This window comes from Gymnodraco acuticeps, unplaced genomic scaffold (genome assembly GCF_902827175.1).
Source record: "Gymnodraco acuticeps unplaced genomic scaffold, fGymAcu1.1, whole genome shotgun sequence".
NCBI lineage: Eukaryota > Metazoa > Chordata > Actinopteri > Perciformes > Bathydraconidae > Gymnodraco > Gymnodraco acuticeps.
Window position 1 is genome coordinate 13,478 of NW_022990637.1, and position 15,399 is coordinate 28,876.

The following is a 15,399-nucleotide window of genomic DNA, read 5'->3' on the forward strand; positions in this document are numbered from 1 at the left end:
TGTGTTTACATGGTAAGTGCATTGGATAACTCGTTACAGGGACAAGGACTAAACCAATGACTCCACAGTTGTTTTCATTTGCATTTTAAACAGGAAAAAAAGTCAGATTTTGCCAAAAAAAACATGCAGTAACTCAACAGGAAAATGCATTTAAGGAAGCACTCGTTCATTTATTGTGCTTGTTGCTTTCTTCTGTGTATTTCTTACATTTTAAAGTACATCGAATCACTTTTTTTCACAGGGACAAGGACAGAAACAAATAGCACATAACAGAGTTTTTCTTATTTGCATTTTCACCCCCAAAAACGAATGATTTTGCTTAAAAAAAAACTTGCAGTAACTCATCAGGAAAATGCATTTAAAGCAGATCGTATCATTGGCATAGAGTCAGAGGTGTTGCAGTAATCTTTTCTCCTCCTAATTCACCACATCCAAGTCATAGCAGCTCCATCTAAACTCCACGGGGGGGGAGAGATAGCATCGGCGTGCAGGGGGGTGCGCGTGCATTGAGATGGATGAGTCTGGGAGGACCAATAGGAAGCCTCTCCTGTAGAGACCTGCCCTTAGATGACCACCGACCCTCGAGGTCCCGCAGCATCCTCTACATCCGGGCACTTTGCACTCAAACCTTGCAGGCGAGAGGACATGAAGAGAGACTGTGGAACTTCTCTCAGGATTTAACAAGGTAAGAATCTTCTTTTTTAATGTTTATTTGCCACCATGTTCTCTTGTTTCTAATTCGTTATTCTTGTATGTTTATGGTGCATTGTTTGCAGAAAGTTTATTGACCAAATGACGCTGTGTCTTCTGTGCATTATCAATTAAATCGTTTGAAAATACGCATTTATTTTAGAAAGTAGAGTTAATTGGGACGTTATTTCTCTGTGTTGGATACTTTTTGCCATGTCATTCTAAAGAAGATCAGATCGTCAAATTGGAAATTACGCACAACACTCCTATCTTAATTTCTCCTGTTAGTTATAACTATTCCCTTTGGCTCATATTGCTCCAACATGTCTCCTTCTCATGTCTTCATTTATTTTCTGCCTTGACAGTAATGTGAGGTTTATAAAAAGCCTTCTAAAGATCGTCCGATTTCTTTTGGGAGTTACGCACGCCGCCCATCTCCACTTATCCTTATTTCTCCTGTAAATTATATAATTTCCTTTAAGCTCATATTCCTCCAACAATTCCCTTTGCTGATTAAAGTGCATTGACTGTATCTAGTGCAGTCTGTAAAACCCGAAAACAATATAAGTTCCGGTTCGTCCAATTTCGTTTGGGAATTACGCACGCTTCCTAATTTCTCCCGTTAATTGTCGGTATCTCCTTAGCTCATATCCTTCCAATATATCCCTTCCTCATGTCTTTATTCTCTTTCTGCATTGGCAGTACCGTGGGTCCATAAAAGGCTTCATTAATGCTGACCTCTGCTCCGGCTCTCTGTGTGTAATTGGTGTCGTGACCCTGGTTTGTCTCTATTTACGGCTGCCTGCTAAACGCTTCTTAAAAACATCTGATGTGTGTCCTCTCGGCTGGAAATACTGCACCGTGTGCCATCCCGTTAAACCGTGCACTGCTTTTACTTAACATGCAATAAAGCTATGTACAGGATTTTAACTAGGGGTCTGGAGGACGTTTTCATTTTTGAAATATTTAGAAAAAAGTCCGGATAAGTTGGAAGCTTGATTCGTTAACAAAAGATTTATCGTTACAGGAATTGCGGATCAATTTCGTTTCGTTTTAAATATTTAATTTGGATCCTTTGTGCTATTTCTATTCCTTCCTTTGAAATATGTGATATTGTGAAGCAGGGCTTCATTTTTAGATACATGGAGTGAACATATCAGAATAAGACGGAAATAAAACTAAGAACATGTGATTTTAATATATCTGCATTTCCTGATTCAGTCGAGGTTCATCCCATTTTGATCCAAAGTTATTCTTAGAAAATTAAATTAAAAGGCTCTTATATTATAAATCAATCCAGGTGTGGTCAGCCTATTTATTTTTTGAGATGGTACGGACTATTAAGGTTAATCATTTAAAAAGGAAATCTTCAGTGGATCATTTGAGACATCAGACCAAAACAACCCAAAGAAACAAACCACATTTTTCTTTTTATATTTCCTCATTCTGTCGAGGTGAAGGAAGTTTTACGGAGATTATTTTTACCTCTATTTTGGATATTCTTTTAGGCTTCCTCACATTTTTAAAGGAAATCAATCCAGGTGTGGTCAGCCGTGTCTTTTTTTAGGTTCATTAAACTTTTATAAGGACTGTTAGGGTTACTCATCTAAAAAGAAAATCTATTTGGCTATGGTCGCCTCAATGGATTATTTGAGACGAACTGGGAAAAACCACAAACAAGATTTAAATCATATTTGATTTATCTGCTTTTCCTCATTCACTCGAGGTCAATGCAATTTTACTGAAATTATCTTTAGTTCTCTTTCGTTAAAATAAAACAAAGAACCACATTTTTTTATATCTGCTTTTCCTGATTCACCCACAATTTACTGAAATTATTTGTATCTCTATTTTGGATATTCTTTTAGGCTTCCTCATATTTTTAAAGGACATCAATCCAGGTGTGGTCAGCCGTGTCTTTGTTTAGAAGTCTTGCATTAAACTTTCATAAGGACTGTTAGGGTTACTCATCTAAAAAGGCTTCAGTGGAGACTGGAGTGGATCCTCTGAGTCAAACAGGGGCGTGAAAAAACCCAAATAAGACAATAAATCTGCTTCTCCTCATTCTCTCGGGTTAATGCCGTTTCCTGATTTTATTTGTAGCTCTATTTTGTATTTATTTTAGGCTTCCCCCATTTGAAAGGAAATCAATCCAGGTGTGGTCAGCCTGCCTTTTTTTTGGTTTCTTTCATTAATCTTTTATCTCTCTCTCTCTCTCTCTCTCTCTCTCTCTCTCTCTGTCTCTGTCTCTGTCTCTGTCTCTCTCTCTGTCTCTCTCTCTGTCTCTCTCTCTCTGTCTCTCTCTCTCTCTCTCTCTCTCTGTCTCTGTCTCTGTCTCTCTCTCTGTCTCTGTCTCTGTCTCTGTCTCTGTCTCTCTCTCTCTGTCTCTGTCTCTGTCTCTCTCTCTGTCTCTCTCTCTCTGTCTCTCTCTCTCTGTCTCTCTCTCTGTCTCTCTCTCTGTCTCTCTCTCTCTCTCTCTCAGGTCTCCCCCCTCCTCATGTCGGTGTCCCTGTCCTCCCTCCAGACCTCCATGATGATGATGAAGGGCTATCCTCTTCATCACCCTCATCATCATCCTCTCCCCCTTCCTCATCCTCACCCCCCAATACATGGACTTCTTCCAGCACAACCTGCTCCACCCCTCTGAAGTCTTTGGGCCCGCCCTGGTTTCTGACTCTCTGCAGGGAGGAAGAGGAAGAGGAGGAGGAGGAAGAGGAGGAAATCAACCTTTCAATCTTCAGGAACACACATCCTCACCTCCTCCTCTTCCTCATATCTCACCTCAGATTTCTGCAGTCCGCTCAATGAAAGCATCTCCTCCTCTTCCTCCTCTTCCTCCCCGCCCAAAAGACACCCTTCTTCGGCCTCGCACCGCAGAAATCTCCGGGGAGAATCGGAGTTCTTTTAATTTCAGCGAGGAGCAGCTCTTCATGGTTCTGTACGGATACTCCGGGGGTCCGGAGAGGAGCGGGGGCCACGCCATCTCCGGACTCACCCTGCCCGAAAAGACCGGTGAGAGAACGGAGGAAAGGATAGAATAGAATCCTTTCTTGTCATTATGCAGGTCCAACGAGATGAGAGCTACTGCTTTCTTTAAGGTGCCATCAAACATACAACAAACAAGACACAGTCAGGAGGAGACCACATACAAACAACAAGCATGCATACTTCAACATGCAGATAGAGTTAAAGTGCCGGAATCTATCGCTTTAAGTACAAATAAATATGTTTGAATGTGTGTACAAAATATACATATATATAGGCCTATTGTGTCGGTGCAAGCTGGAGTTTAGTGCAATTCTTGCTCTGTCTTTAAGTCTGATTGTCTTTGCTTTGAGATGCTCATTTAAGTTAAGTCAGCTATCATTTCTTAACATGTAGCAAACATTTTAATTGAAATGCTAGAAAAACAAATATCCACTGTCTGTTGAATCCAAAGAGAGTCCTGAATAAGTTAACTTAGCTATAGCTTTTCTTAAAATGTAACGAGAATTAAATAAAAAATACTAGAAAAAAGGTCAAAAACAAATATCCACTGTCTGTTGACTCTAAAGGTCCATTTCTAATAATCACTTATATTCAATTAAACATCAATACCGGCTTAAATGACCCCCAGAAACTCAATGAACCCTTTCCTTCCAGTTCCTGGCTCTCACCACTTACCGCTGAACAAAGACACTCTGGAGCTTCCAGAAGGTAAGCCTTGGTACCCTTCATCATAATCTGCTCTGTTGTTCTGCTCTCATGTTGTTGTGACTGATAGTTAACCTGGTTCTCTGGTTCTTCAGGGCTGAACCTGGTGCAGGCGTCCTGGGGAGACGTGTCTCACTGCGGTGTGTTCACTGACACCAACAACATCCCGAAGGGGACGCGATTCGGACCCTTCAGAGGAAAACTAGTGAACACCAGCGAGATCAAAACGTACGACGACAACACGCTGATGTGGGAGGTAAGGACTTTCCCACTGGTTGGGTTTTATACATCTCTCCTTGGGCTGGTTCCCTCTTTACACACATATGAGTAAAGTCTATGGCCTCCCGAGAGTTTGTTCAGATGCTGGTTCCTAAAGTGAGAACTGAAGTACAAAAAGCTTTTCAATATGCTGCCCTTGTGCTTGGAATACAGTAGGAGCTCAATGTTTACTTCAGATTAGCTCCACGTCAGAAATGAGCATGCTTGATGTCTCTCTCCATAGAGGCTGAATCATCATGTTAATCACAGAGCTATCATCTGCCTCAAACAGTCCTGATGCTCTTCTAGGTCATCACACATCCTGTCATGTTCATCCTGTACTGTTTACGGAAACTCCAAGTAGCTCATATTGATGCCATGAGAATATTGCTGAAGAGACCTCGATGGTCAGTGCAAGTGAAATGTTTGTGGCTGCAGGACTCAATACTCTACAAGCTGTTTTAAGAAATCTCTTGTATAAATGTATTTGCCGGCTTAATGACTGTGATAATGAAATCCTCTTGGCCTTATCGAACATAAGGTTTAGTACTAACTACACGCTGCCAATCGCAGCTGTGGAGACATTGGTATCTCTTTGTAGGACACTGATTTAAATTATTCTTAAACTATGAATTATTTTTATGCTGTGTCTGTAATTTATTATATGTAATGTCTTTTATCTGGACCCTGAGTCTGTAATAAAGTTTTCATTCATTCACAGCTACAGTTGGGATAGCTTTGTTAGCATGCTGCTCTCATGTTGGAGGAGGACACTCAGTGTTTTCACAACAATAAAGAGATTCTGATTCTGATCTTCCTCTCTGAGCTTTCAGGTGTTTGAAAACGGCCGCCTGAGTCACTTTGTGGACGGGAGAGGGGGGTCTGGGAACTGGATGTCTCTGGTGAAATGCGCTCGTTTCCCAGAGGAGCAGAACCTCACGGCGGTACAGATCCAGGGTCAGATCTTCTACGAGGCGTGTAAAGAGATCCGGCCCGGACAGGAGCTGCTGGTCTGGTACGGAGACTGTTACATGCAGTTCCTCGGGATCCCCCTTCACCTGAAAGACCCCCGAAATGACGGAAACGGCACCGTGGAACCTCCCTCTGAAGGTCAGCATAAAAAAACCCTCTCTGTAACACACACCCACACACACACCTCTCTGGTTCTTTTAAAGGTCTCCTATCACCAGAGGTGGGAAGTATTGTAGTACAAATACTTCGTTACTGTACTTAAGTACATTTTTACTCCGCTACTTTTTTTTCTGACGACTTTCTACTTCTTACATGTTGAACACAAATACTTGTACTTTCTACTTCTTACATGTTGAACTCAAATACCTGTACTTTCTACTTCTCACATGTTGAACACAAATACTTGTACTTTCTACTTCTTACATGTTGAACTCAAATACCTGTACTTTCTACTTCTCACATGTTGAACACAAATACCTGTACTTTCTACTTCTTACATGTTGAACACAAATACTTGTACTTTCTACTTCTTACATGTTGAACTCAAATACCTGTACTTTCTACTTCTTACATGTTGAACTCAAATACCTGTACTTTCTACTTCTTACATGTTGAACTCAAATACCTGTACTTTCTACTTCTTACATGTTGAACTCAAATACCTGTACTTTCTACTTCTTACATGTTGAACTCAAATACCTGTACTTTCTACTTCTTACATGTTGAACTCAAATACCTGTACTTTCTACTTCTTACATGTTGAACACAAATACCTGTACTTTCTACTTCTTACTTGTTGAACACAAATACCTGTACTTTCTACTTCTTACATGTTGAACTCAAATACCTGTACTTTCTACTTCTTACATGTTGAACACAAATACCTGTACTTTCTACTTCTTACATGTTGAACACAAATACCTGTACTTTCTACTTCTTACATGTTGAACCCAAATACCTGTACTTTCTACTTCTCACATGTTGAACTCAAATACCTGTACTTTCTACTTCTTACATGTTGAACTCAAATACCTGTACTTTCTACTTCTCACATGTTGAACCCAAATACCTGTACTTTCTACTTCTCACATGTTGAACTCAAATACCTGTACTTTCTACTTCTCACATGTTGAACTCAAATACCTGTACTTTCTACTTCTCACATGTTGAACTCAAATACCTGTACTTTCTACTTCTTACATGTTGAACCCAAATACCTGTACTTTCTACTTCTTACATGTTGAACTCAAATACCTGTACTTTCTACTTCTTACATGTTGAACTCAAATACCTGTACTTTCTACTTCTCACATGTTGAACTCAAATACCTGTACTTTCTACTTCTTACATGTTGAACTCAAATACCTGTACTTTCTACTTCTTACATGTTGAACACAAATACCTGTACTTTCTACTTCTTACATGTTGAACCCAAATACCTGTACTTTCTACTTCTTACATGATGAACTCAAGTACCTGTACTTTCTACTTCTCACATGTTGAACTCAAATACCTGTACTTTCTACTTCTTACATGTTGAACTCAAATACCTGTACTTTCTACTTCTTATCATGTTGAACTCAAATACCTGTACTTTCTACTTCTTACATGTTGAACTCAAATACCTGTACTTTCTACTTCTTACATGTTGAACTCAAATACCTGTACTTTCTACTTCTTACATGTTGAACTCAAATACCTGTACTTTCTACTTCTACATGTTGAACTCAAATACCTGTACTTTCTACTTCTTACATGTTGAACACAAATACCTGTACTTTCTACTTCTTACATGTTGAACTCAAATACCTGTACTTTCTACTTCTTACATGTTGAACTCAAATACCTGTACTTTTCTACTTCTTACATGTTGAACTCAAATACCTGTACTTTCTACTTCTTACATGTTGAACTCAAATACCTGTACTTTCTACTTCTCACATGTTTGAACTCAAATACCTGTACTTTCTACTTCTTACATGTTGAACACAAATACCTGTACTTTCTACTTCTCACATGTTGAACTCAAATACCTGTACTTTCTACTTCTCACATGTTGAACTCAAATACCTGTACTTTCTACTTCTCACATGTTGAACTCAAATACCTGTACTTTCTACTTCTTACATGTTGAACTCAAATACCTGTACTTTCTACTTCTCACATGTTGAACTCAAATACCTGTACTTTCTACTTCTTACATGTTGAACTCAAATACCTTTACTTTCTACTTCTCACATGTTGAACACAAATACCTGTACTTTCTACTTCTTACATGTTGAACTCAAATACCTGTACTTTCTACTTCTTACATGTTGAACTCAAATACCTGTACTTTCTACTTCTTACATGTTGAACACAAATACCTGTACTTTCTACTTCTCACATGTTGAACTCAAATACCTGTACTTTCTACTTCTCACATGTTGAACTCAAATACCTGTACTTTCTACTTCTTACATGTTGAACTCAAATACCTGTACTTTCTACTTCTTACATGTTGAACTCAAATACCTGTACTTTCTACTTCTTACATGTTGAACTCAAATACCTGTACTTTCTACTTCCTACATGTTGAACTCAAATACCTGTACTTTCTACTTCTCACATGTTGAACTCAAATACCTGTACTTTCTACTTCCTACATGTTGAACTCAAATACCTGTACTTTCTACTTCTCACATGTTGAACTCAAATACCTGTACTTTCTACTTCTTACATGTTGAACTCAAATACCTGTACTTTCTACTTCTTACATGTTGAACTCAAATACCTGTACTTTCTACTTCCTACATGTTGAACTCAAATACCTGTACTTTCTACTTCTCACATGTTGAACTCAAATACCTGTACTTTCTACTTCTTACATGTTGAACTCAAATACCTGTACTTTCTACTTCTTACATGTTGAACTCAAATACCTGTACTTTCTACTTCTTACATGTTGAACACAAATACCTGTACTTTCTACTTCTTCCATGTTGAACACAAATACCTGTACTTTCTACTTCTTACATGTTGAACTCAAATACCTGTACTTTCTACTTCTCACATGTTGAACACAAATACCTGTACTTTCTACTTGAGTAAAGGATGTGTGTACTTCTACCATCTCTGTCTATCATGCAAAATGCACTTGCACTAAACATCACTGTATTTCTTCCCTTCCTGCAGATTCTGACGAGGGGTTCAAGTGTGACCGCTGTGGGAAGGTGTTTGCCTACAAATACTACAGAGACAAGCACCTGAAGTACACTCGCTGCGTGGACCAGGGCGACAGGAAGTTCCCGTGCCACCTCTGCACACGCTCCTTCGAGAAGAGAGACCGGCTGAGGATCCACATCCTGCACGTGCACGAGAAGCACCGGCCGCACAAGGTAAAGAAACTGTGATGATTTACTGCAGCGTGTCTCGTTCATTTCAACTAGTACTTATCTTATCTGATTGGCTGCAGAGACGTGCACGATGGCATCTTAGTGCTAACGTGTGGTGCTGAAAGAACAGCCATTTATTAGGCCTCTTCAAAAATGCACATTTGTTTAGTTTAGTTTCATTAAAATGGACATCAAGGCGATATAATACAACATACATTTAAGCACAGACAATGCACTGTGCTTCGTGTTTGTGATTTTAACATACAACACATAAACATATATTAGTTTAAGATATCTTCTAGAACGAGATATGACAAATCGAAATAAGTTTGACTCGTTAATGTCTTGTGTGTGTGTGTGTGTGTGTGTGTGTGTGTGTGTGTGTGTGTGTGTGTGTGTGTGTGTGTGTGTGTGTGTGTGTGTGTGTTGCAGTGCTCGGTGTGTGGAAAGAGCTTCTCTCAGTCGTCCAGTCTCAACAAACACATGAGGGTTCACTCCGGAGAGAGACCCTACAAGTGTGTGTACTGCAACAAGGTGAGAGGAGGACACTTCATTTCAAAAACAGGGACGGATAGGCCGCAGTTATCAGAGAGACTCTGAAGTGCTCCACCCTAAACCTTTAGACGGAAATGTAGATAAAGAAATAGATATATTGGATTAGCACGAGTCAAATAAGGAAATAATTTTAAAGAAAAAGTCAAATCCACTTTGATTTAATTTAAAGGGCTTTTCTCAAGAATTAAAGTAAGGCACGCTTTTATGCAACTTAAATAACCACTTTGTATTTATCATACATACATTACAACTTAATGATTTACCTTACAGTGTTAGTCCATTTAAAAACAACTGAAATAATTATATATAATATGATTTAAAATGCGCATGTCCCAATACTTCAAATATGTGTTTTCAAAAAGCACTCACATTTTAATTTAATTTCTTTAACAAATGCATTGCTGATTCTGAACAGTATGCCTCCTCCTCTTCCTCTTCCTCCTCTTCCTCCTCCTCCTCCTCATTTGGATCCATTTACTCCTCCTCGTGTCACGGTGCATTTGCCTCGCGCCCCTCACCATTGTTTTCGGGGGGCTTGCACGCGCCGCGCAGACACTTACATGCTAATTATCGCCAGATGTGCCCCCCCCCTCTTTGTCTGCAGATTATACCTGAGTTTACTGCAGGAGCAAGAAGTCTTTGTGTGTCTTCTTCCTCGTGTCCTCCTCCTACTTTTATCACCGCGAGGGGTTCAATAATCCTCTTCATCGTCATCTCTTAATAAGAGAGGAGGGGTGCATTTAAAAACGGTGGATAAAGAAACGGAAATGAAAAAGTTGGACTTGTTTTACTAGATTGTATTCCACTTTATTCAAAGTCACTAAGTGCTCCGTAAAGATGAACATTATCTACGAATATGAAGAAGCCAAACCAATCAGGGTAACGCACAGAGGGCTTTCATTTAGTTTTGTTTGTATTTATTGATGTTCTTACCTATTTTGATTTGTTGTATATTTTTCGCCAAGCATCCTTTTCAATAATCGTTACATAAAGTCAGTGAACTTTCAAAATAGATGCGATGAGATTTTAGCCTGAGGTCATCTGAACGAATTTACATACAAATGGAAACCAGCTCGAGTGCGCGAGAATTTGAAAATACACAACCGAAAAGAATCTGCCACTTCCTCCAACACACACGCACGCGCACATGACCAATGAGGGCACGAGATCAGTTTGTGCCCAGATGGAAGGCTGACAGGCAGGTAGGCCATCCAGTTACTTTAGCGGCTCAGATGATTGGTCGAGCTTTTTACAGCGCCACGGCTTCCACTGATACATTTTTTATTTATTTATTGTCAAAGCATTTAAGATATTCATTGCTATCGGGATGTTAAGATAATTCTATGGAATATTATATAACAAGTGTTTCTGAACTGAATTACCTATCCTACCTTTAAGAGGAGTCTTGCGTAAAAACGTGCATAAGGAAACTGCAAACCAAATGTTAGACCCGATTTATTTGTGATAAATAAGTGTTTCATAGCGGAACATGCAGAAGCTAGAGATAAAGAAACCTGTTTCCACTGCACCTTGGCCATTAACCCGAACACAACATGTAGTATTTAAGAGATTTAAAGCTCATTTGAAACTAACGCACAACATTAACAGCAGCTTAAAGCGAGAGAATCTGGATTGTTCTTGGGGGTCTTGTTTCTATACTCGCTGTTTAATCGGGTTAGGTCATAGAAAAACACCTGGTACTTTGTAAAAACACTGAATACAATGTGTTTATCCTGCGATCATTTCCTGCTGTCAAAATGTGATGTTACCTATGGATGTAACACAGCGGGAGGAGAGTTTAAAATAAGAGTTAGAGGGGTTTTTGGTGAGAAGGGACGATCGCGTATAAACTGCGGATAGGAAAACGGAAACACAAATGGACTCGTTTTGTTTGCTATTAATAATAAGATACAGATTAAAATGCGTTACATTATGGAATAAATCAATATAAACTCAGCTTCCAGAGAACTCACGGACCTCTGCATCACTCTCAGTCTTAAGAAAAGCCCCAAGAGTCAGACCCACATTTCACTGACTGTCCTTTACTTTATTTATTTTGTATTCTAACCTTTATGCTCTTAAAGGTAGGAAGGTCATTCACTTCAGAAACACTTGTTGTTATATTCCATGGAATGATCTTAACATCCCGAAAGCAATAAATACATTAAATGCTTTGACAATAAATACATTCACCTGGAAGCCGTGGCGCTGTAAAAAGCTCGACCAATCATCTGAGCCGGCTAAAGTAACTGGATGGCCTACCTGCCTGTCAGCCTTCCATCTGGGCACAGACTTATCTCGTGCCCTCACTGGTCAAGTGCGCATTCGTGTGTGTTGGAGGAGGGGCTCTGTGAGGAAGTCTGAAGGAAGGGGCAGATTTGTTCCGGTTGCGTATTTTCAAATTCTAGCGCACTCGAGCTGGTTTCTCCAAACGTACCTACCCCACCTTTAACCTTTTTGATATCACCATATGTTATTCAATATACTCTAAGGAGTATCCTTCAATGCTATGAGGAGAAAATACAAAGTTATCTAAGGATAACTTTGTATTTTCTCCTCAAAGCTTTGTGAAGCACCTTGAGATGACGCTGTTTTTAAAGTGTGCTTTCTAAATGAAATGTATTATTATATTATTATTAAACTGTCCTCTCTCCTCAGGCCTTCACCGCCTCCTCCATCCTGCGCACGCACATCCGGCAGCACTCCGGGGAGCGGCCCTTCAAGTGCGCGCACTGCGGGAAGGCCTTCGCCTCGCACGCGGCTCATGACAGTCACGTGCGGCGGACTCACGCGAAGGACCCGCCCCCCCCCCCTGCGATCTGTGCGGGGCCAACTTCAAGGAGGACAAGGAGCGCAAACTCCACATGAAGAACCACCTAGGTGAGACATTATTTCATGTTTAAATGCATTTTTAAGGCCTAACAAGCGATTTCTTTATTTGTATTAATATTTTTGTACATGTATTTTAATTTGTATTATTATTATTTGTATTATTAGTGTTATTTTATTAGTAATATTTTATTATTATTATTATTATATACTTTTTTAAACAGTTTCTTTGTCGTTTTTATTTAATTTTACGGTTATAATTTGGATTTTCATATTTGAGTTGATATAAGAAACAAGTGAAAAATGTATTTGAATATAATGAGAAGAATATTTTTACATGATCCCTTAATAAGGTGTTATTGCCTAATATGGGATCTAAATATCTTTTTAGGGCCACAAGTGTTGATAAATGAATGTTTTGTATATGCAAGTAATTTAAATAAATGAATTTCAGGGTAAATCCATGCATGAATGCACTGAATATGGGACTTTTAATGTCTTTTTATGACAGAATGTGCATGCAAATGAATGCTTGTTAATGCAGTTGGTTACATTCTACAAGTATATCATTGTGTCCTATATTTAAAGCTGCAAAACGAAAGATGTATTAAATGTGGTCACTTCATTAAGCGTGTTGGTCTCGCTCTGCAGACAGACGAATCCCGGACAGCACCGTTCTTCCCATTTCTCCGGACGCTGGACTTCTGGAGAAGGAAATTCCCAAATCACAGAAGACGTTTCCTCACAGCGGGATCACGGTTTTAAATCAGGAGTATCGGCCCTGGAATTAGATGAACTGTGAACCCTGAGGTGTGAGACACAGAGAACAGGCTCTGCAGGAGAGAGAGAGAGAGACATCAATCAGAGGCTTTTCTGAATGTAAATTCTGCTTCATAATAAAAAAAAGCTCTATAATTAAAAGTCTATTTAAATAGGCTTATCATAATTTAATCTGTTGGCAAAAATGTCTAAATCTATTTAATATATGTTGTTGTTTGTTGTCTTAAACTCTGTTTTGTGAACCACAATAATAATAACAACTATTATTTAATTATGTTTTGGTGCATCGACAAACGCTTGAAAAGCTCTTTTTGTCATTGTAGGTCTGAGCCTATTTGTGTATAAAATGATTGTTGTCTTAATTTATTCTGTATAATAATGTTTTGTATGTCCGGCTGCAGAAGCTTTTGTTTATCTGAGCTTTTTCATGATCAACAAATAAAAAATCAGCGCATGGAAAACAAATAGTTGCTTTTGGTTTATGAGAAAATGAGAATAAACGAATTTAACAACAGAAAATGTCCCTTTTAAATGTATATTATTACACATTGTAGTTCATGCATATATTTCTGGCTGAAAGACTGAATGATTTTATCCAGAAATGTCTCAAATAACAGGATCATTTAAAAATAAAGGGCACATACTTCATTCATTCCCAAATTAATGAAATTACATTTTATTCTGTTATCCTCGCAAACAAACTCTGTGTCCATCAGTCGTGTTCAATAATTCAGACAATGCTCTCTGTGTTGGTTAACATATCTGCACTGTGTGTGTGTGTGTGTGTGTGTGTCTCCGTGCAGACCGTGTGTGTGTGGATGCAGCTTGTTGTGATGGATTGGAGTGTGCACGCTGGCAGTAAAATGAACAAACCCCTCCGGAGCTAATGAATGAGAATAGAGTGCAGCAGTGAGGTGGTCTGCTGGAGACAAAGAGCTCAGCGTGACGGACATCTGCCCCTCACCAACTGCCCACACGTGTCCACACATCATCTCAGACAGGGGAGGACGACGTGAGCGGAGACTTTACTCAAGTGAAAGTCAGTTATAGTCATACGAGGAGTCCCAGGCTCCTCCAACAGTAAACCCATTTAAGACAACTGGGCAAGAGGAAGGAGGAAGAAGTGCAAATAGTATTTCATGACGTCAAAGTATTTCCCTACTGCTACTCAAGTGAAAGTAGCACTAGGATACTCTGATACATACACAAGTCCTGCAAGGAAATCATTAGCGTCAATATATACTTTAAGATTCAAAGGTTTTATTGTCATACGAGAAGTCCCAGCTTTTCCAACAGTGATCATCGTAAACATACTTCAGACAACTGGGCAAGAGAAAGGTGAAAGAGACACACTGTGCAGGAAGTCAAAGGAAGTCATGATCCATTTCCAAATAAAACAACATTGATGCATTATGTTTACATCGCGTGACTTTATTTTCAGTGGTGTAAAAGTTCAACATTTACTGTGTGTGTGTGTGTGTGTGTGTGTGTGTGTGTGTGTGTAGTGTGTGTGTGTGTGTGTGTGTGTGTGTGTGTGTGTGTGTGTGTGTGTGTGTGTGTGTGTGTGTGTGTGTGTGTGTGTGTGTGGTGTGTGTGTGTGTGTGGTGTGTGTGTGTGTGTGTGTGTGTGTGTGTGTGAGTGTGAATTTGAGGAAAGCCTCTCTTGTTCCAGCTGTCAGCAGCGTTAGGTCTGACGGATGAAACCGTGTCCATCTTTTGTGTCTCTGCTCTGAAATGTCACCTTTAACCTCGGGGTCAATTCACACCGAGACATGATGCTAAGTGAGAGCTGACACACATGCATCTGTATGAGAGGAGGGATCAAGCAGAAAGGGAAGGACACTAGAAGATAACTCGGATGTCTTTGAGATACTTGAAGTGAAATCTCCCTGTTTTTGCCATAATGTGTTCAGACTTCACACGAGACACAGAGACATGAAGTGAGACAAGAGACAAAGCAAGAAGGACACTAGAAGATGAATCAGATCATGTCTTTGAGATACTTGATCTGGAATCTCCCTGTTTTGCCATAACATGTTTAAATCAGACGTATTGTTGCGCTGTGTGTTTATTTTGTGCACCGGATGGACGGCAGGCTTCAGGGTCAGAGGTCTCCTCCTCACTGAATGTCTAACAGCCTCCCTCTCCCTTCAAATAGCCGAAATATGGATGCTTGAACAAGTGTAGATCACCCTGCGCCTCCCATGTTTACAACCCCCGAGGTCCCATCAGGGCCCCTCTGTGAAAAG

General features: G+C 39.6%; 1 protein-coding gene across 1 annotated transcript; it reads left to right on the forward strand.

Moving 5' to 3' along the window:
- Positions 1–564: 564 nt before the first annotated feature.
- On the forward strand, positions 565–13,670 carry LOC117554726 (PR domain zinc finger protein 14-like). The gene is given in 10 exon segments (XM_034229217.1): positions 565–685; positions 3,173–3,702; positions 4,333–4,386; positions 4,479–4,639; positions 5,475–5,751; positions 8,788–8,990; positions 9,420–9,521; positions 12,201–12,341; positions 12,344–12,422; positions 13,023–13,670. Coding segments are annotated over 9 exon segments (1,560 nt in total). The 5' UTR covers positions 565–685; positions 3,173–3,299; the 3' UTR covers positions 13,163–13,670.
- The last annotated feature ends 1,729 nt before the right edge of the window (positions 13,671–15,399 follow it).